Genomic DNA, 26,425 nt, shown 5'->3' with positions numbered 1-26,425 from the left:
GGAAAAAAGAGGGCGAAGGGGGGGGGGGGGGGGGGGGGGGGGAGATAGGATTTTGCCAAATAGCAGCTATATTTAACTGCAACTGCAAAGGAATCTAACTTTTTGCTGTAAAATATTTTCAGAATGCACGTCCTTTAAAAATCTCCTCTCTTATCATTTTATACAACTGAAATTGAAGACTACTAAAGGAAAAATATTTCCTAAGTTCAACACTAACAAAAACTTACACTGCCAAAGAAATAATATGATTTTGAGTTAAAGTAGGACTCTGAATTACTACCTTTACTTGCCCACTTGATCACAGACTTCCTTAAAGTCCTTAAGGAATTCAAGTCTTAGTTTCCCTTCCCTTAAAGTGAAATAATATTTTCTTTCTCTTCCAACAAGAGCCTAATCTTTATAACGTGAAGTGTTTGGGCTCATCATCTGCTCATACTGAGGACGTAGAACAATTTTTTTAAAGCAGGATTCTCTTTGGCCAGCATCTGACACAATCTGGCCCCGACTTTGATGAGACTCTGAAGACATTGCTGTAATGTAGAAACACTCCTGTGTTATTTTCTCATCTGGAGTCCGTCAAAATTCCTGACAAACTAAAGCTCTGATCCTGGACTCTGCTCTGCCTGGGAAGGGAGGAGGGAAGTGCCATTTGGGCATGAGCTGCTTTTAGGGTCTTGATTGAAAAAACTTGGTCTCTTTCTTGAGAGTACAGAGTGGATGCTCAAGAATACAGATGAGCTCAAAGACTATGTATAAGAAATGAGTTTGAAAGTTCAACATGCTTGATTTCCAGTCCTCTAAATTTACTGCTCCAGGCAACACGGCTCCTGTCAATTTTCAGGTGACAAATTCTCTCTCTCAGAGACCCGGCTGTTCTTTCATTCACTTATTATTTAGACAATACAGTACGACCTCAGTTTGAGTAGGGCTGATCCTTATAATGTAAGAAAATCAAAAAGATCAAAGCTGCACGTGACGTGGCTTCTTGAGGTTATTTTGGTGAAGCTCTGCTTCAAGGATTATTCAGATATTTCACTTCAAACAGCGATCACTATTGACCCAGCATACATATGCAAAGCATAATTTTCAAAAGTAAAAGAAATTTCTTATTACACCGCAATGTTGTTCCACATACTCTTGATAATAAAATTATTTCAGGCTCTTTTAAAAAAAATTGTACATTAAAGCAGCTGAACACTGCAACCACAGCTTCTTGTAAAACAAACATCAACTTCGTGTTGCTTCAGATCCTACTAATGCTGTATGAGGGAAGCACTTTAACAAAGAGGAATAAAGAAATGAGTCCAGGCTTAAAAATGAGACATCAAAAGGGAGTTTAGCAGGAGGCAGAAACAGCTACTTTTACATCTTACGATAACTGGGGTTATAATAATGTCTTTTTTCTTATACAAAAGAAGGGACTGTGACATTTCCAAAGTGAGAATTCAGCACTACTTCCAAAAATCTGTTCAAAAAGTAGTGGCATTCACTTTCAGATTTTTTTTTTTCCTTTTTCCATTCTCCCTTCTATAATTTAAAGGGCGCTTCTTCTCCACTTGGCTCACTTCCACTGTGTCTGCGCCAGCTCTCTCTCTCTAAGATTTCATATCGCCTAAGTATCTCAGTGCCTCAGGCCCGTAGTATTTATCCTATTTATAGACCTAAATCTGCAATTTGTTGCGCCTGGGCAGACTGCTGCACCTACACAGACTCCCACAGCCTTCGGGAGCCCTTTCTGCCTGTACAAACAGCCACTCCGCTGGAGCACAAAGGTGGCTTTCAGCTAGGCAAGGTCACGAGCATCCCCCCTTCCCCTGCCTCTCTCCTACATTTCCAACGGCACTTGCTGTACCCCAGCAAGCTTTCCTGGTGCCGCGCACACCCCAGCAAACAAAGCAATCCCTATCTGGAAAACATTAATGTCTAAAAGTAGATGTTTCCACCTTCTTGTGCATTTCAGGATGTATTCTAGGGCCCTGACCCATCTCTCTCTTTCTCTTACCCTCCACAGTACCACACCAGCAGAGAGGGAGTCCAGGACTCACCACAAAAAAAGGGGATTAAAGCCAGGTTTTAACAAACATGGGCCCTTGGCAGGTCCACTTCAACTCCTTTCTCCGCTAGAGCCTCTCCGCATTCCCCCTGCTGTAACTCTGCTATCCTCCCCACAACTCTTTCGGTACACTTCACTGCGGGTTTGCAGCAGGCCGGTTAACATGGGGACGGTGCCGATCATTCATCTCAGCACCAGCTGTCAGTTACTTTAGAAGCTGCTGCACACCTGGAAATTTGCAACTGTGACTGATTCTCAGGCAAACATTTACCTTGGCACACGCAGTGCAGAAGGCATCACCATGCTCACCTCTGTCGTTGTAAGTAATTTGCATCCCTAACCATTGACAAACATTACAAATTGCACACCTGGAGCTGTTACAGCCTAAGTGGTTCAAGCCTGTACTTTCCTCTTGCCTTTTAAAAACAGTTAACGTAATACCTCCGCAGCAATTGAGTTCTAATAAATGCCTACAACAGCAGCACGATTAGTGGCTCACCTAATGCCTGCACCAAGTTTGGCGGGAGCTGAGACTGTTGCCCCTGGGATTAGTCCACTTTATTCCCTTGCCCTGTATCTTTGGGAATGGTGGCAGAGCAGGTCCCCGTTCAGCAGGACATCTTTCCAACAGAGCCAGTCACAGGTGGCAACTGGATTACAAAAAAATAATTTTCCAACTGTTTCATTTAATTGCTTGTTTTGGGTTAATGGAGTCCAGAATCTCCATTTATGGGTGGTGCAGGGGTCTCCGTCAGCACAGCCAGTAGCAATCCACTTGTTCTGCCATCACCTGCCACTTATTTAGCAACATTTAAAATCCCAATCTCTTCTACTGTATATTTGTACCTTTGTGTGGAGATTGTGACCCCAGGCACCCTGCTGAAAAGACTGGGCATCTTCCCTTCTTGTCCCCTCAAAGCACAACCCCAAGAAGAAGAGTGATGAAGGGAAGCTTTAACAGCTTTGCGACAACATTGCACATGTAACATTGAGCTGGTTTTTCCAGAGCTGTCCTGGAATACACCGAACCAGCCAGGCTGTGTGGCTTGCCCCCTGGTCCTGCATCCCCACTAGCAGCACAATTAACTTCAGCAGCTCTCCAAGGGTAACCTGGAGAACAGAGAAGCTCTCCCGAGATGGGGGCAGAGGAGAGAGTCTCTCCCTCCCTCCCATCCCAGCTGCAAGGAAGAAAATCCCGAAATCTAACCCACACCACTTTTCTTAGCTGTGATACAACATCCTTCGATGGGTGCTTAGTTAAAAAAGAAAAGGAACTATGCCTTTCTGTCCTACGCAGCAGAGGGCAATATGTTCAAAAATATGCACTCCTCTGACTCAAACCACAAGAAAAAAGAAGTCAATATAAACCAACTGCAATGAAAATTACCAATAATTTCAATTAATCACCATACAGTTAAGAGAACTGCAGAGACACATAAGTGTATGTAAGGTCCCAAAAGGTGGTAGGCATGTGCACGTTTAAAAACATCACACAGTATTGATGGTAACCACATGATAATTTACAAATTATATTGCTTCTAGCAAATGCTTTTGATCATCTCACCAAGACTCTGGCTCCTAACCCATCTCCCCAGAATTTCCTGAAGGAGTAGAAATCTTGGACCAGAATCACTTCACTCCTTTCAAGCCAGCCTGCCATACAATGGTTTTTCAAAAGTTGAAAATATGTGGTGGTTTTTTTTAAATCTCTGCCTCCCTGACTTTATAAAGCACACATATTCTCGGTAGTTAAACCCAGATTTGCTACTAGATCATCTAGCCTGAGTTCCTGTGTGTCCCAGGCCTGGGAAGCATTAGCCAGCTGCTCTCCACTGAGCCAAATAACTTGTGTTTTACTAAAGCACAGCTTCTAAAAAGGTGTTCTGTCTGAACTGAAGACTACCAGTGAAAAACCAAATTGTACATAGGTATCTCTGCTAATGATTAGTCAACCACCTTATTAAATATTAATGCTATATTTTCTACCTGCATTTGTCTGGTTTCAGCATCCAGCCTTCCTTATACATATCCAGATCACATTAAAGAGCCTGTTAACACCCAAGACACCTCAAAGGCACTGAAACAATGGAAATCTGCCAGTCTTTCTGCCATCCTCATGTTTTATCATCAATTTCTTTATAATTATTTTCAGGTCTCTGAAGAAAATACTGAACAGCACCAGGCTTGGTTCAGACTTTGAAGAAACCAACTAAAACCCTTCTACATGCTCCTCATTGATGGCTGTTTGGGGTTGGGGTTTTTTTTCTTTCTCTACATATCTCAGATATGTAGCTTCACATTCTCTGAATGTACAGTGCTGAGGGTCTTTTTAAACACTAAGTTATTTGGTACCCAGCCAGGTATCTTATTTTAAAAACCTAAGAAAATTATATCTACCCATCAATTTTTAATCAAGTAAATTGTTAGTTTCCTCAAAGACCACAATTTGATTTGACAAGGCATGTTTTCTCTAATTTTTAGAAAAGGTTAATATTGTTTTATTACTGGCCGCACGTACCAAAACCTATCTACCAAAATAGATCTGCCAAATCAAACTCTCCCTAACAGGACAGCTTTTCTTCCCATATTTTACAGACAGGTGCTGTGAGAGTATTCATCTCTGGTTTGAAACAGACTCCCACCAATATCCCCTGTTCGGCTTAATTGGATCGGATGCTGTGCTATGTGTATTCAAGATCCTGCAACTCTCAGACTTCTAAAAGAAGTAGAACTAAGTATTTGATTAATATTTAAACACAGCAAAACTGCCAAATATTGCAGCAGATAAGTTTCTTGGGCAAGATTTCCCTGACAGGATACCAGTAACTTCCACTGAAAGGAGCCACTGATAGTTACTTGTATCCTGAGGGGGAGAATCAGAGCCCCGGAGATCTACTTAGTTTTCTGCTTTCTGTGCACATAAAAGCAGAATACATAACAAGGTCACGACAGGCCAAAAATAGCAAATCTTCAAACAGTTGCAATTCAAATAGATACCAGATCTGCTGGAAAGCAAGCAACTTGACCAGCATGCAGAATTTCCGAAGATCACTGCTTTTATAGCATTTTAAATTTTACGACCATTTTTCAAAAGTCAAGAAAAACATTAGGTACATACTTTTCAGGGTTTTCCACTTCTTCAGTAACAAAATTGAGGTAAAACCTAGAAAAGAGTTATAAAACGTATTATAAAGGGCTTGGTAGATTTTGACTCTGTATTTCTTTCCCAAAGAATCGAGATAATGCTTTTAGTTAAGCACTGCTGTTAATTATAGTAGACTTTGAAGACCCGTGTTTGGATTAAGGAGAGTGTGAGATTTAACCTTCCCTCATCCCCACACTCATGAAGGGAATTCACAGAAAAGACAGCAAAGCAGAAAAAAAGTCAAAAGCTATGTAATGTCAGTGTGGAATTAAATCAGGGTTTTTTCCCCCGGCATACTAGGCAAATTACGGTTTACCCTAATCCTATACACAAACACATATGCACCCTCAAGCTTCATATTCCATTTGTGGCTGTAGCCTTTCACAGTTTAGGGTTATATTGGCAAAAATTCTCGTCAGGGTACTCAGCAAGGACTTCTTAACAATAAAAATAAATGAAGCCTCAAAAAAAAACCCCTAAAACCAGGATTTTGACACTAGTGTGTCATATATGATCACAAACCCAGGCTGCTAGTCCTGCGTGCTCTTGCACAACCTCCAGTACAGGTTGCACTCTGGTCGTATTCCAGCAGCGTGCAAGAGACAGCTACCTATGGGAATTCATAGGAACTACTCACCAGGTACAGCCCTGCATACAAAGCAACCATAAGCCTCAAGGTCACTGAACCCTCTGTTCTGCATTTATTAGCACTAGGTCTGTGCATCGCTGGATCACACAGATGTGCCTGGCTCAGATACGGGCACAAAGTCACATCCTGGCTAATTAAACAGAGCGGTCAATACAGTGCTTATGCTGGCTTTCTACTTTCATGCAGGAAGACAAATGATATCGGACCCAACAGTGCTACAGTGAATAAACAAATGGTACCTGATCTGGCAGAAAGTCTGGGAACTTTTCTCCATCATAAGTCTTGGACCAGATCTGGGTTAGCAGAACGAGTTAGCACTGGCTCGCTGTTTTAAAAAATGGGATTTTGTGACCGAGCCTGAAATTCTGTAAAACTAGATTTGCCATCTTATACAATGACCTCAGTACTTGTTTCTAAACCTGGTAGTGCACAGAGCACAAAAGAAGAGGTTGGGATAGTTCAAGGGAGAGATGGCTTCTGATGAGTAAGATGTTCAGCTACTTCTTTGTGGTCTTAGTCCCGCGTCTAGAAAGAAGTAATTTGACATCCCTGCATCAGTCCTTTTACTGATGCAAAGACATGCTTCCTTGCATTCTTTTCTCTACTTGTCCTTTCTCACCCAGCATTTTATACACCAAACAGTCTACACTTGCTCTTCGCAGGATGAACCCCCACACATATAACAGATACTACCTTTGTTTTGTTCTTTAAAGCTGTATCATTAAAAGTTAATAGCCTCATAGGCGATGCATAAAATTCTGCCTGCGTCCTGGGACACAACACCAACACTTGCAACACTCCTTCACATTCAGCTTACTGGATTGATTTAGCCCCATGAAACTGATAGTGCAAGGGTATTGACACTCCACTTAATGGTCTGCTCTTCTGTGCTCTGCGGCAATCAATTTGAGCTGGTGACAAAGACAAATAGGCAGCTGGGAAGAACCACTAGCCAAATTAGGTCTTTTCCTGCTAATTCCTTTTATAAGTGGCAAATAAGGACCTTGAAATAAAAGTCAGAAGGTGTAAAGAAAAAAAAGAGATTATTTTGATTGTAGGGCTTTGGAATGTTAGGTGGAAAATGGAAAGAAATAGGAAAGACGCGGCAGAATAACATTATTTTTGATGTAGCATTTTACAGTAAACAAACTCTGCCTCCATGATGAATAATATTAAAGAGCTTTTAAAATTGCCTTCATAGAAAAATGTACTGCTAGGTTAATATTTTAAAAGTGAGAAAGCATCATACGTATGGATATGAGAAACAGAGGCAGTTATATGAGAGAGAGGGAAGAAAGTAGAGACCGTCTGCATAATGAGTTCAATTTCTTTGAGGCTTCAAAATGCCAGGCTCTTTTCTTATGTATCTATCACAGATAAAGTCTTTGGACTCTCTTGGGGTCCCCCCCCCCCTTCCCCCTTTTAATATAAAAGTTCTGTTCAGTACTTCAGTGTGCATGTTTATAATGCTCCTGCAACCAGGGAGTTACAGACAGGCATAGAACTCAAATGCTCAGCCCATTGTCCCTCCGAATTAAATAAATAAAACCCTTATCTCTCAGCCCTCGCCTTTTGTGCAAGGTAAAGAACTTGGCTGCCTGTGAGGCTATGGAAAGGAAAGGGAAGACCTGCAGACAAAGCTATCTCAGAATAAGCCCACTCTGTGCACTGTAGTCTTTCCTCCACACACACACCGCTGCTGCAAAAGCACGTTGGCACTGTGCAACGCGGAACCCTCACTAAGCATGAATAAATCGCAAGGCAGATTCGAAGAGCGGTGGCACCTTTCAAATCAGCTGCTGTGTACTTTGGTGGGGGAGAGGGAAAGAACATGAAAGAAAGTTCTGAGCAGAATACTTGAAGGCAGATTCTCATACCTTTGCTCACAGTCAATAGCACTTGACTTCTATGCGAGCCAGTTGCACTTCTTGTTAAGTGAGGTCCAATTCTCTCGGAGCAAGAGGCATAAGAATCTGAGGTTTTACCTTGTTTTGTGGTCTATACTGATGTTATCATGGTTCACTTATTCTTCAAACACTGCTTTTACAAAGCGAAGGCTGAGGTCAACACAACTTTGTAACAGTTCACAGATTTGTTTTTCGTGTAATTACTGACTTGTTCAACAAAAATTAAAGCTTCATTATCCCTTTTATCCTTTTATCAACATGCCTAATGAAAAATTAAGAACATTCCTTTCTTGTTGCCTGTACTTCTAATCTTAAGAACAGAAACAAAAGACTGATTTCTTTACTGTTCAGTGCATGTTTACCTATTGTACACTGGAGAAGAAAAATCTGTCCTTTGTAGAGCTGCTTGCAGAATAACTACTGAGCATATGGAACAGTGGTGAGATCTACCCTTACTACATGATGTAGTTTGGCAAAAGATGTAGAAAGTGCTACTCATTTCTTCATATAAATAAATCTCTTTGTTAAAGCATATTAGTGCTTGTTTTCAGGACGAATACTTATAGGTTTCAACAACTTACCAGCCTGAATAGGCATACATTCCTGAATAGAAAGCAAGTGGTAATCCCATAACACTGGCATCATTCCCCGCAAAGGCATTTTTAAAGTGCTGTGTTTCTCCTGCAACATGAACAAAAACAATATTGAAAAATAAGCTCTTTGGTCACCTCCCACTTTAAAACAAATAAATATATCACACCAAGGAACATTTAATCACCCAACAGTTCACTAACTTCAAGTTCTGCCCTTGACCTTAATTTCTGACCCAACCCTTGCAGCTGTAATCTGCCAGCAATTGTAAAAGGTTTCGTGGCATCCCCAGTCATGCAGTAACAGAATTTGACCTATTAATTTTTTTCAAAGCATTCTGAGCTTAATGACGCTCACTGCACTGTCATGTCCGGCAGTGACTTACATCAACATGAAAGAGCAGAATGAGCTCTGTAGTTTTTGCTGTGGCAAATTTCACTTGTTTAACATTCTAATCGGAAGGGACATTGCTAGCATTTCACTCATGAGCAACATTTTTAAGGTAAACAAACCCAGTATCTTAAACATTTCTACCACTGAAAAATTTAGTAACTCCCTACCACATTACAGTCAGTATTGTATTAGTATTACAGCAAGTAAAAATTATGTATTTCTAAATGACAACATGTAAGAGCTGTATTATGCTCTTACTTATTTACAAGGTGCTCTGTGGTTTGTAAGACCTCCCTACAATATCCCAAATTTCCTGAGAAGCAATGATCCTCCACAGAAAAGGAGCAGAAAGAAGCAGAATTCATTCAGACTTAAATTAGCAATGGGCCAAATCCTCTATCCTTTATTTGGTTTTTACTGAGCCCTCAGTCAAAATTCCCACTGATGCAGAGGTTTTTTGGGTAAAAGAAGAGCTGTGGCCAGAGGAAGGTCCCAGTGGGGAGTCAGGGACACTATCTGAGCTTCTTAAGGGCAGCAAACCCCAACCAAACCTGGGTCTGGCCTGTTCCAAAGGTCTAGGAAAAATGGGGCGGGTGGGAAGAGAGAGAAATTTTGCACATGAAGGGAGGTGAGGGAAGAGGCATTGCAACTGCCAGAGAGGAAGTGAAAAACATGAAAACAGACATAGTGAATCAGCAGAGTGCTACACAGGAAAACTTTTATTTCAGAGTCTATTTCTAACCACAGAGAGCCGCCCATCCCTGAGAAACTGAGCTCACCGCAGAGCCTAATGCTGTGCTGTTGACTCAGATGGGAGGCTTTGTGAAGCATCATAAAAGAGCATCCCCAGGGACAGAGCCAAGAACCGTGATAATTTTTTAATCTGCCACCAATTCATTAAAAAGTGCTGCCCGTTCTGACCCTCTGCGCTGAACGGCTCCTTGTGCTTTGTTAGTTATTGCCCAGCGTTATTGTAACGAGAGTGAGCTGGGGCCCGTCACCATCTCGCACCCGCTGCTGATAGGGCTGTAATGGAAAAGCCTCTTCAGGTAACTAAGCATATGTCAGTGGAAAGAGTTTCTCTGCCAGCACGGCTTCACTGCAACGACTTCCAGAGAGCCAAGGAAAGGCCTGCGCCGCCACGTCTGTGCTGGGCGCTGCTGGGGAGAACAGTGGTGTGGTTTCACGCTCCTTGCTTATGCAGCAACACTGATAAAGTCCGTAGAGTAATTCTGGCCCTGCAAACACTTCTGCTTTCCTTTCCTATGCTTGGGTTAGCCCCAGACTATTGTTTTTAGGTATGCTTTAGTTTTTCACTTGGAAGAAGTAAAGCACGCATGCGGCACAAGAATCCAGTACTTGCAGGCAGGAAGCCCGTGAAAGCAATAGCTAACTACAGTTTCTCTTGCCAGTACAGCACCTTTAACTTCACAATTTACATCACCAAAAGGGTAGGACAGCATCCATGATACTGTTTCTTTCATATATTCTGAGCCCCTTCCACCACCACATACCCAGTATCAAACAGGACTAGGCACTAGCCCAGTTAAAGGACACATACTCTGCCTGGACCAAGGCTGTGCCCATCTGCCATTAAAACCCATCCTGCCCCTTTTACAAAGTTCATGCCAAAGGCAAATTACAGAGAAGGGCAATCCTTTCGCTCATTTGAAAACAGAGTCTGATCTGAAGAGACTCATTGGCATGCTGAAGGAAATACCAGTTCACCCCAGTGTAGTTCCACTTCTAATCAATTACATGACAGTACAGAGCTTCAGTTAAGCAAGCACAGACTAATTAAGAGATTTTGCTGCTATAAGCATTATTTGGTGGAGGCAGGTGGGGAAAGACTAGGGAGGGTAAAGATAAAAGCACTTTAAAAGCATTTACTTTTCATTTCATACCTTTAATTAGCTGGATAACTCCGGGGACTATAATTATCAGAATTGCTACAAGCTTGCAAAAGGTAAGAAAAATCTGAATGCGGGCACTCCAGCTGACACTCGTGCTATTCAGGACCATCACCAGCGCTGCAAGGGGAAAAAGAAAAGTCAGAAAGAAATACTCATGCTGCTGAAATTGCCGCAAAACTCTTTGCCAGCAGAGAGGCCACACACACAATAGATCCTGATGCATTAAAGGAAATACACCCCGATAACCTTCTCCAGCTGCTGCCCTCCCACTTCTCACATTCCCCTTCCAGACACCGCATGAAACGCTTGAGCTGAGCCCTTCTGTCTGACCCACTGCGCGGCCCATCCGTCTCTCCGTTCTCTGCCTGGTTCCCTCTGCACCAAATTACAGCTTTGTTTACCCAGAATTGTTAGCTGTTGGTAGACAACAGGCTGGCAGGACCCTGCCTTAGATGAAAGAAATTAATTGCCCAACCCTTGGCACTCCAGATTGCTGTATCCGTGCCAGTTTGAGTAGAGATTTGCATTTTCAGAAAACAATAACAATAAATAATCATATTAAACTTTCTCACCCCCATTTAGGCCCCACATAATTTTTCACTACCTTATTTACCCCCGCTCCTCTTTTGCACTCTTTCTCCATCCTTATTGCCATACCACCAGAGATGCAGGAGGGCCAGAGTAAAAGTAACCGCCCCATCCTTGTTGGGAATTGGTGAAGAAACAGAGACCTTTTACTTCTTGAAAACAAAGCCCAAATCTGCACCTCACCAACACGTAGAGAGATAAGTGAGAATGGCTTTTAGGTCCTGCCTGCTCAGCTCACATCTCCTTCTGGGTCAGGGAGGGCATCTTCTGGCCTTTACTACAGCACTGACTGACAGGAGGATGGTAGGTCTTACCATTGAGTGCCAGTTATTCTAGCTTATTTAAACCATCACCCTGGCAAAACAGAATCAATAAAGGAGTTTAGATATTAAAAAAAAAAAAAAAAAAAAAGGAAAGAAATACCTAAAGAATGGAAAATGGGAGTCATTTCACTAGGTAAAAAGTCCCTTTCCCCCTTCGCTGCGGGGAAAGGCGAACATAGTCAAACAAGCTTGCTCACTCATCTTCTCTTTCTTGCCATCCTGTGGAGCTAATAAATTAGCTCCTCATCACAGTCCTCCCATACTCCAAACTCTCTCAAGAGCACTGGTTTGTCTGTATCATCAGCCATATCGCACTTCTTCGGACACATAAAATCACAAGTTGCTATCTCCCGCCAGAGTCTGGGAGTCAGTTTGTATGAGCTAGCATTGTAAATCTGGCATGGTACAGCAAAACCCACTGATTTATCCCAAGTCTTTTCTACAGATTCTGTTCACCAGCAAGGCCAAAAAATAGATCATAAAAAACTTTTCTCAGTTTAAACCGAAAGTAGTTTTGGTTTAATGGGAAAGGGAGAAAATTCCAAGTAATCCGGATTCCAATGTATTTTTTAGATGTTTTTAATAAAACAAAAATTCCAGGAAAAAAATTTAAAAGTATATTCTGGAATTTTCATTTGGGAAAGTGAGGGCTCCACTCTCAAATGAACAAATTACCAAAGTCAACATAAGCCCACAACTTTGTTTAATGTGAACTTTTTACCAAAAAAAGATCTTAAAGGTCAAAATGTTTTTCCAGTTCAGTATTTCACCAGATTTCAGAACTGAGTCATTCTTTTCTAAGTCACAAAGAAATGATGTGGACTTCTGCAAAGTATCACTTGAGATCCAAATACTTATTTTTTGCTTTACTACTTCCATGTATGCCTATACTTGGCAGGAAACAGAAAATCCCAGGGGTCTGATTCATTACTCCGTTGTCCCAATACTACCCTGACATATCTTCACTCATTTAAATGTTGAAAGATGCCTTTAAGGTTGAGGCTGAATATTACCATGATTGAGGCTCCCCCTCTCTTCCTAAGGCTTGATTACCAGGAAGTTTAACAACAGTCATTTAAGCAAAACATATTTAAAATATTCATTTGACCAACAGCGTTTAAGTTATAAAGAAAATCCAGTGCCATAAACAAGCACTGGCTTATTTCAAATTTCCTAGAAAGCTTGGGATATCATACTTTTCTTTCCCAGAAGACAAAACTCAGGCAGGGACCAGGCCACAAGAAAACATCAAGGAAGAGTTTTATGTGTAAGAAAATATCTGCAATTTGACTTCCAGCTTATTCAGAGTTCAAGCTGACTGCAGCGATCGGTCTGTTACCTTGCATAGGTCAGAATAGGTAATGTGAGCATCCTCCCTGCAGAGAGCCCTCCTCGAGGTTTTCTAACGTATTGCTTTCACCTTCCTGATACACATATGAGAATGTCACTGGATGGCAAACTAGTACAAACACTAACATCAACTCACACGGAAACTCATAACCTTCCTTGCTCACCAGCCACACACAAATCACAAGCCCCAATTCTGTATAAGAGCTACACCGGCTTCAAAGAAAAAAACGCAGGCTGGTATTTTCATGAAGTCAGCCTGCTTGTGAGCAAGCTGTGTTAAAACCTTCTCCATCCCCAACTGTGAGTTCAAGCCAGCCAAATGTCTCATGTGAGGCTTTCTAATCAAATAGCGAAAGCAAAATGGACACTGCAAGAACTTTCATTTAATTGACAAGCCGAAGGGATGTTACAACTGCAGTCGGTCCAGTGCACGTGTCGTTAGTTTTGATGGTCCTCTATAAGAGTAAGTCTCTTGCAGAGTTGGACGACTGCACAAATATAGTAGGTCAGGTTGCAAGGCTGAGACTTAAGCTCTTAGAATATTTGAGACTAATTTGGTATTTTTTGGAATTTCATTTTATTGGACTTAGTAGGCTATAAGAATTTACAGTCGTCTTACAATGTTTAGCCTTAGCAGTTCTACGTGCATAACAGACATATAGGGATGTGGGGCTTATACTGCTGTCACGTATCAGCACCATACTGGTTGTGTTAGTAACTGGATAGTGAAAGGCAATGGAGAAGTCATGAAGAAAGCTGTTAAAAAGCAGGAAAAGAATATGACAACTGTGCCAGGATTCAAGACGGAAATTATATCTTGAGACTGTGGTCATTATTCAACACCTCTCTTCTATGAATAGGGCCTTATGGAGATACTTCAAGAAACTGATTGCAGATGCTATGATACAGGATCACAGCAAAGATCAGAAGGAGGCAGCAACTCCCCAGACAACAGGACAGTGAAAGGAGAACTCATCTCTCTAACTTTGCTAACTAAAAGTCAGGCATCTAGTGTGGCTGCATCCTCAATGAAGAGACAGTTACCTCCAGAGGATGAATAATAACACCTCTTTCAGATGCCTATCTCAGATGAGATGAGTTGCCTTCAGGAAGAGTCTCTTTCCCTCTTTCTCCACTAACTCTACGGGGAGCATAGAAAATTACCTTAAACTCAACACCTAGCTAAAAGTGAGATGAATCCTAACTGAAGGGAGTATGGAGGGAGAACAAAATAGGGTTCATGAACAATCGAACACCATGAACAATCAAACACAACGGTAACACTGATCATGTTGCTTTTCACAATCTCTTGCCTTCACACAGCCACGGCTATAGACGGATAACAAAATCTAATGGGAGAAGCAGCAGTAAACATTACATCCTGGCCTACTTTTTAAGAATATATGTACCATTGCCTCAGCAGGAAACCAAGGAAACTGCCCTCCCCTAACTTGTCAGGTTTTTAGGGTCAAGGCATTTGCACAAAGCAAAAAATACCCTCACTTTGCAGATCCTAATGCGTCAATTAAAATGAAGTCACAGGAGGCACAAAAGCACCCACCAGAGCAGCTTTTGCTATCCCTGCAAGCCAAGAGATGTCTTAATTTAAACTGCTTGTCTGAAAACTGTCAGCGGTAGAGAGCTACGCCTGTAACATCTGCCATGGGTGGGAGGTGGGGGGGCGGGGGAAGCAACTAACTATAGACTCACACACCAAATATATGCCAATAAAGCTTTGGGCTGGAGTATTTGCCCGCAAGCACTGATAGATCTGTACAGCTGACCTTGGTTTTCAAGCACAGCATTACCTCTAACAGCCATAGTTTGGGGTATTCGAGGGTTTTTGGCAGAGCTCCAAAAAAGGGGGGAAATTGTACATTATTGCAGCGTAAAATGCCCAAAATACGCATGGATGAGTGTAGAAACTTGAAAAACGTGTGGGAGTTGGTAACCTGCTTTCAGTCTCACAGTTTTTAATAGCTGAAACCTGTTTATCTGCTTTCTGATACAGAAGCCAAGACAAGATTAGAACAGGCTCAGTTAAGATTGCGTATCTATTCAGGTTACATATTGATAGTACAGTTCAATACCTTCACACAGTACAATTTATCCCTTCCTGTTACCAATATATTTAAGCTTGCCATTAGGAGAAGAATTAAAAGATATAAATAAAGCAATATATGAATATAGGGGGGGGTCGCACTGCCTATCACCATGCTTTGCAATGGTGATAGGCATGGTGATAGGATGTTTCTTCATTGGAAGAAACAATAAATATGGAGGAGTCTACCAACTTTCACTTAGAGAGAAATGAATTTTTAACTCTTTCTCCTAAAAAGACCATCTTCATCATCAGAACAAAGGCAAACGGCATCCTTTCTGCTTTGTGTCCTGCAGCTGTTTTGTCCCACTTAAGCAAAGCTGGACATTTAGAAGGCCTCATCTCCTGTTTGCATTTTCTTCAGCTGTCTCTTTCTATGCTGGGGCACATCCAGGTTCTCTCTGCTCTACCTGGCCACTTATTTTCAAAAAATTATAGCAATTAGCTCTCTTTGAGATGTCTGCTCTCCTTTCAGGTACAGTTAAATTGACTTGAGTTTAGAAAAAGTTTATGGCAGACTGACAGATAGACTGAGATATGCATATCCAGTATTTGCCTAGGTTTTTCTCCTTGTGGGGATTTGCTTGAGAAATATCAAGTGAATTAAGTGATTTCTAAATTTGAAAAGAGCAGACAGCCTTTGCTTCAGAGGTTCAGAAAGCTGGGGTATCTGAAGAGTACCTCCACACAATCATCCTTCTCTCTACCAAGCCTTTGAAATGTTTGGACTTTTGGGTTGGTTGCTTTTATTTAAAAAAAAAATAAAAAATAATAAAATGAAAGCACCATATTGTGGAACAGAAAATTTGCTTCTACAGATTGTTCAAAATGCCTCAGAACAGATGTGATTTCAAGGGGAATTTTGCACCCAGCATATGCTTTTCCCCTATAAATAGCAAACCAAAAATGAGGGGTTTTTTTAAAGATCACCATCTCCAGTAGTTCCATTTTAGTTCTCATCTGATCTATGTCTTCTCTGCAGCACTGTCATTCCTTTTTCACCGCAGAGGCACTGAGGTGGAGTGGTGGAGAGCAGAATGGGCTGTAGCTCCTCTACAAAAAGTACTCACTTGCAGCTGGTAGAGGAGCAACAGTATTTGCCACTCCCCATCATAATCCTGGTTGCATCCATCTCAGGCAACCTTTTAATAATAGGCTTAAAGTGCAGAAAAGGACAGTTAGGTGGGGGGGGGGGGGGGGTAAAAAAAAGTGGTTTGTGGAAGGAAGAAAAAAATAGGCTACAGTATTAGGTGAGGCTTTAGAAACTCGCTCACTAGAGATTTTAAGACCAGCTTAGACAAATATCTGTCAGAAATTGTTCAGAGATGCTGATTGTGTTTGGGCGCAGGGGATCACCTGGAGATTTTTCAAAAATCTCTCCCTGCCCTTTCTAGCGTGATCAGAAATGACGAGGTAAAGCTACAGAACAAAGTCTCACCCAAGGACAGAGTTTAATGGTGATTGCCAGTACCTTTCCCCCTGCACAGTAAAGACAGATGTGCGGTGAGCACTCTGTCATCAGGCACAGGAGGAAGAAGGGACCAGGAGTGGGTAAGAAGACAAAAGGCACGTCAGTTCACTTTCCGATTAACAAAATTTTCAGTGGAAGCAGACACTACCTTTGGCACCATTAAATTGGATTATAAGATCTTCGGGGCTCCAATGTGTCTGTTCAGCTCAACAACAGTTTAATCTTACCTATCACTCTGCCTACATGCACAATACAAAACATTCATAACAATTACCACCACAACAGCTAATTCTTACCATACAAGAACAACAGCTATTCACCCTGGGATCCCTGAGCTTAAGTGTAGCATATGATCAAAAACTACTACAAATGAAACTCCACTGTAGAGGACATTGCAAAGAATAAAGACTCAGTCTGACACATCACTGTTTTCCTCAGCATTGTCCCATTCACCATGACAAACTTCCTACGAGAATCCCTTCTTTCGGTGAAATGACAGCTCATCCTACCTGCGCTGTACAGACCCGCCCTCACCATAGGAGCTGCTGTGAACTCCTCTCTCCCTTTAGGCTGTAATTATTTCAGCGTAACTCCACCCCCCGCCCCCGCAATGCTACTTCTTTGTTTAATTACTTTGCGAAGCCCTGGCTTATCACACAGATTTTCAATTAAATTAAAAGCAATAAAAACCCATTTCAAATTGTTCACTTATTGTGCTTGAATCACATGCACTTAACAAAATGCTTTGATGGAGTCCTCACTTAACATTCCTTCTGTCTCAGTGACCTTGAAGTTACTGAACATCTGTTTCACCCTTATCTTGCACTGAAATATTTCAGACAGATGTAGCTATAAAAAGTCATTGACCTCAAAAATTCAAGCCCTTAATTCAATTATTCCTATGAAACCTATAGTTTGTGCATAATTAAGTTAGAAAGAAATGCGGTCACATACTGATTTTTTTTAACACTCCTGGCAGAAGGCAACTAGCCACAGTAACCTGGAGACTGGAAATTTCAATGTCAGTTGAACTCCGTACCCCAAAGAAAGAAAAAGTCATCTGAACCTATTATTGTGCAAAACTGAAGAGGTCTCCAGTGTGCCTTTGATCATTTTGCATGTCTTAATTCCTTTTTCCTGTCCTTTTGTTTCTGATACGTGCACACGCTGACCAGATTGAAAGGAACAATCTGTTACTAATTACTCAGGTCTACTCTGCACTCTCCTCCCAGCACAGCTGAATGCGAATGCGTGCGCACGTGTGCAAGGCGCACCATCGCCAGTGACCAGACAGAACTGGAAACGAGCCTCCAGCACTACAGGCACACGGCTCCAGGGTCCCACTCACATCACGATTCCTGCCTTCTCCTTTCATGCAGCCTCCCACACCAGCCCAGGTACACTGTAAAGCTCCTGGTTTCAGGGTAGCCTCCCTCCTTCCACTGGCAATTATTGGTTCTCTGTAACCCTAAATGGTCCCTTTTACACTAATGGCAAAGTTAGCAAGGGTAGGACAAGCTGCCGGTAACAGACGTGTGTTTTCACCAAGCTGTACACCCTGCTCCCAAAGTCATCAGTTGGGTTCCTGCTTCCTGAACCACAAGTACCTCAATAAGTTTTATTGCTATGAAGGACAGTGTGGGACTAGGGAAGATGATCTCATGTTGCCTGTGCTCCACTCCAGAGAACTACATTTCTTCATGGCATCATACTTGGCACTCAATTGCCTCCTAAAACAGAGGTAGAGCAAAGCACTTAAAATCAGGTAATCATTCTTCCATATCTCTGGCACTGGCTCACCATCTCTTGGGGACTGAAATTGCTTCCACAAAAGTAATGAGAGTTCTGCCATTAATTCAAGTGGCAACAGAATCAGCCTTGGCAATAGATTTTCCCTGCCATTAATAAAGTCTACTATTCTTTTTACTACTGCGTATGTTCACAAACACACATACCCAGGCAAAAAGTCACGCCGATGCCCTTGGCATTGGATGCACAGTCATTTTGTAATGAGTCACGTCAAACGACTACCTGTTCAGTGTGTGATTATTTTTTTTTTTTCAATTTACATCATCTTTACCCCTCCCTGAAACCTAAAATTGGATACTTACTGATGCCAACAGCTGTAATAAGTTTAATCGCAAGTTCTGGGATTTCACACTGCATAAAGAAAGGTTCCAAAATGTAACGTCCAAATGCCAATGATATCACTGCTGTGGCAGCAGGGCTAGAGTAAAAACAAAAACAAAAACAACAAAAAAAATCACAAAATTAATCTGCAGTAGGACATAGATAATATTCTTATGAGATCGTGCTGTAACTTTACTATCACAGAACTGTGAACCGTACTTAATTTTGGAGCCTGCTTGTAACTATGCTGCCATGTACCATGATTTCTGATTGTAGCAGGAAACCACAAGCTGTTTAGCTTTGCTCAGCAGTTCTGATCTTGAGAGCAACACTTCCTACCAGGATCGCTCTTACAACTTCCATGTTGTGAAGCAGCCATAAACAGAAAGGAAAGACATCAATAGAAATCTTCATTCACTTGCTTGAAGTGAACATGGCCAGAATTAGATTACATGGGCAAAACCCTGAGTCACTGAGGACTTAATTTTAGTGGCCAGGTATATCTCACCCCTGAGAGACACAAGCAAATTAATTTCAAGCAAGCTGAGAATTCTGCTTTACTGAAATAAGTATCCAAAACCTACTCAAGTCTGTTATTAAAACCTGAGACAATGCAAAAAATGAATGAAAATGGGATTTCCTAAAATGCATACAGAATTTGTTCCTTTTAGTGACTAACAACTTCCTAACACTGCAAGTGAGAGCAAAAATCCTCACAGTACAGAAAGCATCTCCCATGAAACAGAGAAATGTGAAGAAAGGCACACAGCTGTGGAATTTACCAATTTGAAATACTCATAATATTCATACAGCCTTTCTCTTTGAGACAAGCTAAATGTTTGCCAGAAGCCTTAGCACTGACACATATTAACAGCAAATTACCCTGTGCCTCGGATCAGACACTGTCTGCATATTACAGTTCCAGTGGTCTGTTCACGTTTTGTTTGGGAGGACACTTTCACCCTTCTTAGGAGAGCTGGTGGCATCTGTGCTTCCTCTCACTCTCACACACAGTAAGGACAAAAGGGCATATGACTGCCTCAAAGAATTTTTGAGTTAAACAAGAGTCCATGCAAATTTCTTGTAAAAAAATCTACAGCATTTAATAAAATAATGCCTCAGCTTACAGAATTTTAATAAAAATATAGTTGCTAAAAATGCTATGGAACAGCGTAAAAATTCTGCAGAGAAGTTACGATTCTCCATTGAACGATAAAAGAATTTTCCACACAAGAGTTTCGCCCTTGAAACAAACCCCACTTTCTTAGCGTTATGACTCAACCAAAATGTCACACATTGCGTTGGTCCAAACTGCAGAGCAGCAAAGAACAGAAGTATCTTCCTCGGAAAGTTTCTGCATGGACAAATGAGGGCTGCTGCCAGTGCATCCCCCGTGCACAAGGACTGTTCCTCTCGCTGGCCAACAATTGGCTTTGCAACTTTTGCCTTTGCTCAGGGACCAAATGACCCCTGTGCTGGATTTACACAGACATTTACTGACTTTACCTCGGTGCAATATTTCTAATTTACATTTCAAGAAGATCACCGGGCTTCCAATTTTAAGTACGGCAGCCTGCCAAAAGTAGTTTGAAGTGTCCTAGATCAGATCAAAGATCAGATCTTTGGAGCTTTCCCAGACCTTTTTCCTCAGTCCCAGCTCCTTTTTCCAGAATTTGGATTTTTCCCTCTCATTTTAAGAGAAGCCTTTTTAAAGAGGCAGTCGCTGCCTCTATGTTTTTAAAAACATAGTGGTTTTTAAAACACAGCTCATAAATTATACCTCTAATAAATAGCCGTCTCTCTCATATTCCCATGTTGGGGGGGAGATGTTGCTGGCAGTGTAGTCAATCTATGGAGGTGGAAGTTGAAGGAATGGGGCGTTTATCCTTTTGACTGCAATCCTAAAGACAGGCTGGCAGCTCCTTAAACTGCGTGTTCAGGAGCAGACAGAAAGCACATTAGCAGCTTTCATTGAAGGACAAGGAGCACAAAAAGCCACCGGGAAAGGAGCAGACAGAATGCCCCAGCATATACCACAGGTGAGTGAGTCACTTGGCATCACACTCTCACCCAACCTGTGTTTAGCAACCACCATAGTGAAGCGCTGCAGTCATCTTCACTTGTTCGAAAACTAGTTCTTTGTTTGTTTTTTTAAAGTATGTAATATACCTCCAACTTGACTTTTGGGGAGAAAAAAGTTCCTGCTTGTACTGGACGAGGAGCAGCACAGTGTAAGGCACATCTAAACAGCAAGGGATGCTGGCACAATTTAATCAGTATGTGAGCAGAGTTTAAGTGTGTCCTAGACAGTAAAATAGTGGCTGAAAAGACATACAAGAGCAGGAAATGTTTATTTTGGTTGTGGCTGCTCCACCAGCCCATGGGTGTGATAATCCTGCAGTCTTTCAGAATTAAAAATGGCTTAGCCAAGAAGCGTGTGTGCAACTTCATCTACTGAAAAAAACCTAGATACATATTAGGTCTCAACTTCTTTGATAGCAGCAGCCAATTAGTTTACCGATGCAGGAGTCAGATATAAAACTCTACACAGGGTTTCGGCAGCACTGCTCTGATCATCACAAGTTATAACAAGTACACCTCCCTTGCTGCCTCTCAGATTTGATGATTAAAGAATCCACTGATGTTCCTTCCCATGCAAGATGATTATTTTCTGGGTGTGGGGCAGATCACAATGACTAAGAGTGTTTTCGCGATGCTCCTGGGACACTGTCATATGTAAAAAAAAATAATAATTTTGCAAGGAGAGGAATTTGTGAAGCCTGGTTTCTTGTGGGTATTTGTGTCTAGGTTAATAAGTTTCTCCTGCCTAGTAAGGTGCAGGTTAAGAGCAGGATTTCTAACACTACTCTCTTTTGTTGATTCTGTGATGTGCAATGACATAGCTACCTTCACAGCACCGTGCTGCTCACAGTGAAAATATAGGTCTGTTTCCTCTGTCTGGTTTTCCTTTTTGGCAAAAAGTTAATACAGTTAAGACATCTCCTCTTTCATCACATTTGATGGAAATTATGCAGTTAATTCAAAGGTTATGTATGGGTGGGGAGGATGTGAGGGACCATCTGACATACATAATGAATTCCTCCGGAAACAAGATAAGAATTTATGGATTCATAATGACTCAGCGCTGTCAGTACTTTTAAACTCAACAGTCTATGCTAGAACTTGTCAATATTATGTAAACATAGTTGTGATTTGAAACGAGGCTTGCGCTTTTGTGACTAATTTGCTGATTGCAGAAGAGAGGGGAAAGGAGTGCTAACTAGCCTGAGGCAGGAATGGAGCATTTCCGAAGTCATTTTGCATAAGTGAGTTGCCCTGTTCTACGTGTAACAAGCTCTCCAGCCTCAGCAATACTGTAAAAAAAAAAAATATATATATATATATATAAAAAATTCAAAGGGCCATATTTGAGTTTGATACAAAGATCCATTTACATCATGAAAATTTATTTGATATGATTCGATAATTCAGCATCTTCATATTGTAATTCACCTATACAATGTCAAGGGCTACATGAGTCACAGGCTTACAAACCAAAACAATACTTTGGACATTTTAGATATATAAGGACTTAATGTTCCTTTATTTGGCCAGTTAGTGCTTTTCATAGCAATCAAGAGTTACATTCTCCAACACCCCACAAAAACAAAAAAAATGGGGACCCGAACTGACATGTAAAGAACACATGATGCCCCCAAATCTGAAAACTACCAGGCTATAGCTTCACCAGGAGTTATTCCTGTATCCACAGACAACAGCGACCACTCCAAAAGCTAGTGCCAAGACTGAGAAAATGTAAAGGTGACTTTCCTCTTCCACTATACTATATATAGGCATGGGTATTAGCGTTATTAGTGACATTAAAGGAGACAGTAAGCTTAGCAAAATTAAAGCTAGTAGCTGAATTTGTGTGGCAGTTTCCTTAGAATAAGTTTTCCCCCCCGACACGTGCACATATGTCTTCTTGAATGTTTCAATGCTAACAAGCAAAACAGCACTGTTAAATTCTCTGAAGCAACCATACTAAAAAAACACAGCTCATTGATCAAGTTATATTTGATTTGTTTTGCCCATCATGTATTGGAGATTTTTCTTTAAGACTGAAAAGTGTATTGGCATCAGAAAAGAAACACAAAAAAGCCACAACACACTTACCGAATGATGAGTAATTCAACCCAGACTCTCACAAAAGCGGGTAATGGGCCAAAGGCCTCCAGGATGTAGATGTAGTGACCACCAGATTTCTTAATGCATGTTCCTAGTTCAGCATAGCAGAGGGCACCTGCGGAAGTTAAACCATGGCATCACGAGAGATATCCAGAAATATCTTTCAAAACATTTATAAACTAAACAATGGAGTTGCTGTGGTATCACAACTACTTTTGATGTATTTTAATCCTTTTTTTCAAGCAACTTTGTAAGTTTTAATTCATTCAGCTAGACTTGCTGTTAACAAAACCATACACGTATTCAGTTACGTTTACATGTAAAGCCACTGAACAAACTATTTGCTATCAACATGTTTCATTACTCTTCTGTATCTCGTGGTAAGGGACAACAAAACACTGTGTCATGCTGGCTACCCTGGCTTCTCAGCCAGCCTGACTGCACCGCTAAGTGAAAGTCTTGTGGCACATTTGCTTGTTACCAAATGATGATCAGCTCCTTTCAGCCTCAGAGATGCCTGGCTCAGTCTCTGAAGAAAAGCCTGAAAACTGTATTACCTCTCCTCAGCCACGGGCAAAGCAATCAACTGCCCAAAATTTGGAAGCAGGTGTTGCAGATTAAGAATTTTCCTAAATAGTACTCCCAATGTCTTATATACACAATTCGGGGGATGGCTTAGCCCTGGCTTTTCAACACTGGTGCAGTGTTGTTGTATACTACTAATGCAATGAAAGCTCACTTCACTTCTGTGTTGCCCTAGATACAGACCACTTCACGTTTTCATAGCAGGGGGCTCGTTTCATCCTTTGGATGAATTTACACTGACTAAAATAAAACCCAAAACATCATCACACTGCTGCATTAGCTCATGCAGGAGTGGTTCAGGCCCCTTTGGAGCAAGCGCTAGCGGCATTCCCAGCAAGCAGCAGCTCTCAGAGAGCTCCCCGAGACTGCTGCCGGCACAACGGGCAGCCTCTGCCATTACGGAGCAGGCAACAGCATGCTGCAACCATGAGGACCTGCATGAAGCCTTCTTCACCCATGCACCATCTGCTACTGTTGCTTAATGAGCCATCACCCCGTCACAAAGACGGTGGATTCTCAGCTCCGCGGGTAGACCACAGCAGTAGAGAAGCGTACCACGTCCGATAAATGTAGGCAGCCCTTTTAGAAGAGTCTGAGAAGCCAGATGAAAACAGTAATAAAGTTTGTAAACACTGCATCACATAGAGTTAAGATCAGCAACATACATGAACTCATTTCGGCTCTGTTCCCTGCGAGCTTTTGTGCTGCAGCACTTTAAGATGAAAACTACAGTTGTCAAAACCCCACATAACGTGTACATGCCCATTAAAGCTGTACCACATTATGACAAATTCCACCCTTGTTCATTTGCTTTGTTTGGGGCTTTGCAAAAATGTGGCAGCTTTTATCTGCTGTTCTTCAGCTTACCTGAAAAAGTACTTAAAGGAATTTTTACAGCCACATTAAAAAAAAGCTATTGATGGGTTTTCTCTCGCCAGCCTCTTCTGTTCAGGACGAAATGACATTGTGTTTCGATACATGTTATACTCATAGCCTCAGCAAGACCTTAAGTGATCTTTGCATGTGATCTTACTATAATTAAGTCACACAGGGAATTAAAAACACTTACGGTGTAAGAAAATATGAAAAAATAAGTGTAACAGATACATTCAGAGAAAGAGATAGTATCTTTTGCTGGGCCAAATTACATGGTTTTTCGTATCTTGAGTCTGGAAAACTATCTAGAAAATCCTTCTGATAAAAGAGATTATTTTTCTTTTTTTACAGACTTTACTTCACAGCCAGAAAAATACTACTATTAATGTTAAAGCCCAAAACGCAATGCTTAAGCAAATTCTGTTTTGACTAACTCTAAAGACCAAGGTCTTCTGACAGGGTTACAAATTGTATCTGAGATCTTTCTCTGTAGTGGAATTTCGGTTACAGGCAGAACTTCCACATTTGTACAACAGATTATGCTGCACATTGTACCAATACATTTAACATTTGACCGGAACGGGTCCTAACTTACTTGCACTGTCTGTTTGGCTTGGGTGGGCTCAGCCTGTAAACAGTTCATGTTTCTTTTAAGCTCAGAGCCAATTTACACAGGGTGGCATTTGCATGTTCCACCTATTAAGCAGACACGCGCTAGTGCGTGTTTGTCCTCTTTACCTCCTGCCAGAAAACAAGTCGTTTCTGTTTTAAATAAAGCCAATATTCATGTTAGTCCTTCGGCTTCTTTGAGATTAACTCATTAAGTAGGTCAATGGACCCTCTGTCCTGCAGAGGCCAGGGTGGGGTTTTCTACTCTGAATGGGGGCTTTGTGTACAGAACAAATAAACTGGCTTTCTTCAGAATTTACTACTCTTCAAAAATACATAAAATTGGTAAAAACCGTCACAATAGGCAGGCAAGCAATGAAACACGTATTACAAATTTGTTTCCATCACACTGGTTTTTTGCAGCACAATCTTTCAAAGCAACATCACGAGCGAGGAGCGAAGTAAAGAGCAGTAATACAAGACTGGGGAGAGGGGTTATTAATGTTATTATTTTGCTCCCTTTCATGCCAATACAGCTTATGCCCAGCGAGAATTATTCCTCTCAGACCTTGCTCTAGCCTCTAGGGAACTAAGTCGAGCTGTCTAAACATTTCGCCGGTGTTTGAGTGGAGTGACCCGCATCCCCAGCTGCTGGGGGCCTTACAAGGAAACCATAAACTAGCTCTTACAGCCAGAAGAAAAACATTACACATACAGCACATTGTATGGCATAAAATGGACATTTACATTTCCTGTTCCTTTAGGGACCCATAAGAAACAATAATTTAAGCTTCCAATCTTTACTGACCCAGCGCCGGAGGAACAGGGGCTGCATACCTCTGCGCCCTCCACGCAACCTATCACGCAGCAAAAAACCTTCTGGAGCCCTATTGGTCCTCAAGCTCCACACTGTGCCTTGCTATCCAATGACAAAATCAGAAAAATAATAGCAATAATCCACCGGCTGCCCCTCTGGACCAATTGGAAAATTTTAAGGAGCTTACCAAAGAGCGAGAGGATCCCGCACGCTGTCCAGACAGTCAAGGACATGCCCACACTGCCCGTGTTCTTCAAGATGCCTTTGGGAGAGATGAAGATGCCAGCTCCGATGATAGTGCCAATTATGATAGATATGCCCCTCAAGAGCGTCACTTTCTTCTTCAGCACAACTTTTCCCTCCTGGGCTGGCTGTCCGCTGTCCATAGAGGGCAACCTGCCATTAGCTTGCCCCTGCAAATAGCTTCCATTAGAGACCGTGGTTACAGCAGCTTTCCTAAACATGCTACAGTGCCACCAGCACACCGACAGCAAGCACAGGCAAAAAAAGTTTGCAGCAGAAACTCAAGGGGTTTTTTTTTTTTCTTCTCTGCGTAGTCAACTACTTAGTCTCTTCCTCTGCCCTCTCTTATCTTTCCAGCTGCTCCTACGCACAGGTAGCAAGCTCCTAAAGTGTATTTGAGCCTTTACTGCGATCGGAGCACTGCTCGGGAACACCTGCGCTTTCACACTGCGAGCTGGTACTGCCCTATCATTGGAAACCAGCTCAGCTTCCG

General features: G+C 41.7%; 1 protein-coding gene across 1 annotated transcript in view; it reads right to left on the bottom strand.

Annotated features, from left to right (window-relative positions):
• The window catches only part of SLC7A11 (solute carrier family 7 (anionic amino acid transporter light chain, xc- system), member 11), a 58,609-nt gene extending 32,456 nt beyond the window's left edge, over positions 1-26,153 (bottom strand). Inside the window, exons 1-6 of the mRNA XM_010583623.1 lie at positions 25,877-26,153; positions 22,791-22,917; positions 18,596-18,711; positions 10,643-10,768; positions 8,336-8,435; positions 5,172-5,216 (exon numbers count right to left, since the gene is read on the bottom strand). Coding sequence (XP_010581925.1) covers positions 5,172-5,216; positions 8,336-8,435; positions 10,643-10,768; positions 18,596-18,711; positions 22,791-22,917; positions 25,877-26,153 — 791 coding nt within the window. The remainder of the gene's footprint in view (positions 1-5,171; positions 5,217-8,335; positions 8,436-10,642; positions 10,769-18,595; positions 18,712-22,790; positions 22,918-25,876) is intronic.
• Positions 26,154-26,425: the final 272 nt, after the last annotated feature.

Source organism: Haliaeetus leucocephalus, unplaced genomic scaffold (genome assembly GCF_000737465.1).
Source record: "Haliaeetus leucocephalus isolate CR32 unplaced genomic scaffold, Haliaeetus_leucocephalus-4.0 Scaffold924, whole genome shotgun sequence".
NCBI classification, from domain to species: Eukaryota; Metazoa; Chordata; class Aves; order Accipitriformes; family Accipitridae; genus Haliaeetus; species Haliaeetus leucocephalus.
This window is presented reverse-complemented; position numbering and strand designations above follow the sequence as displayed.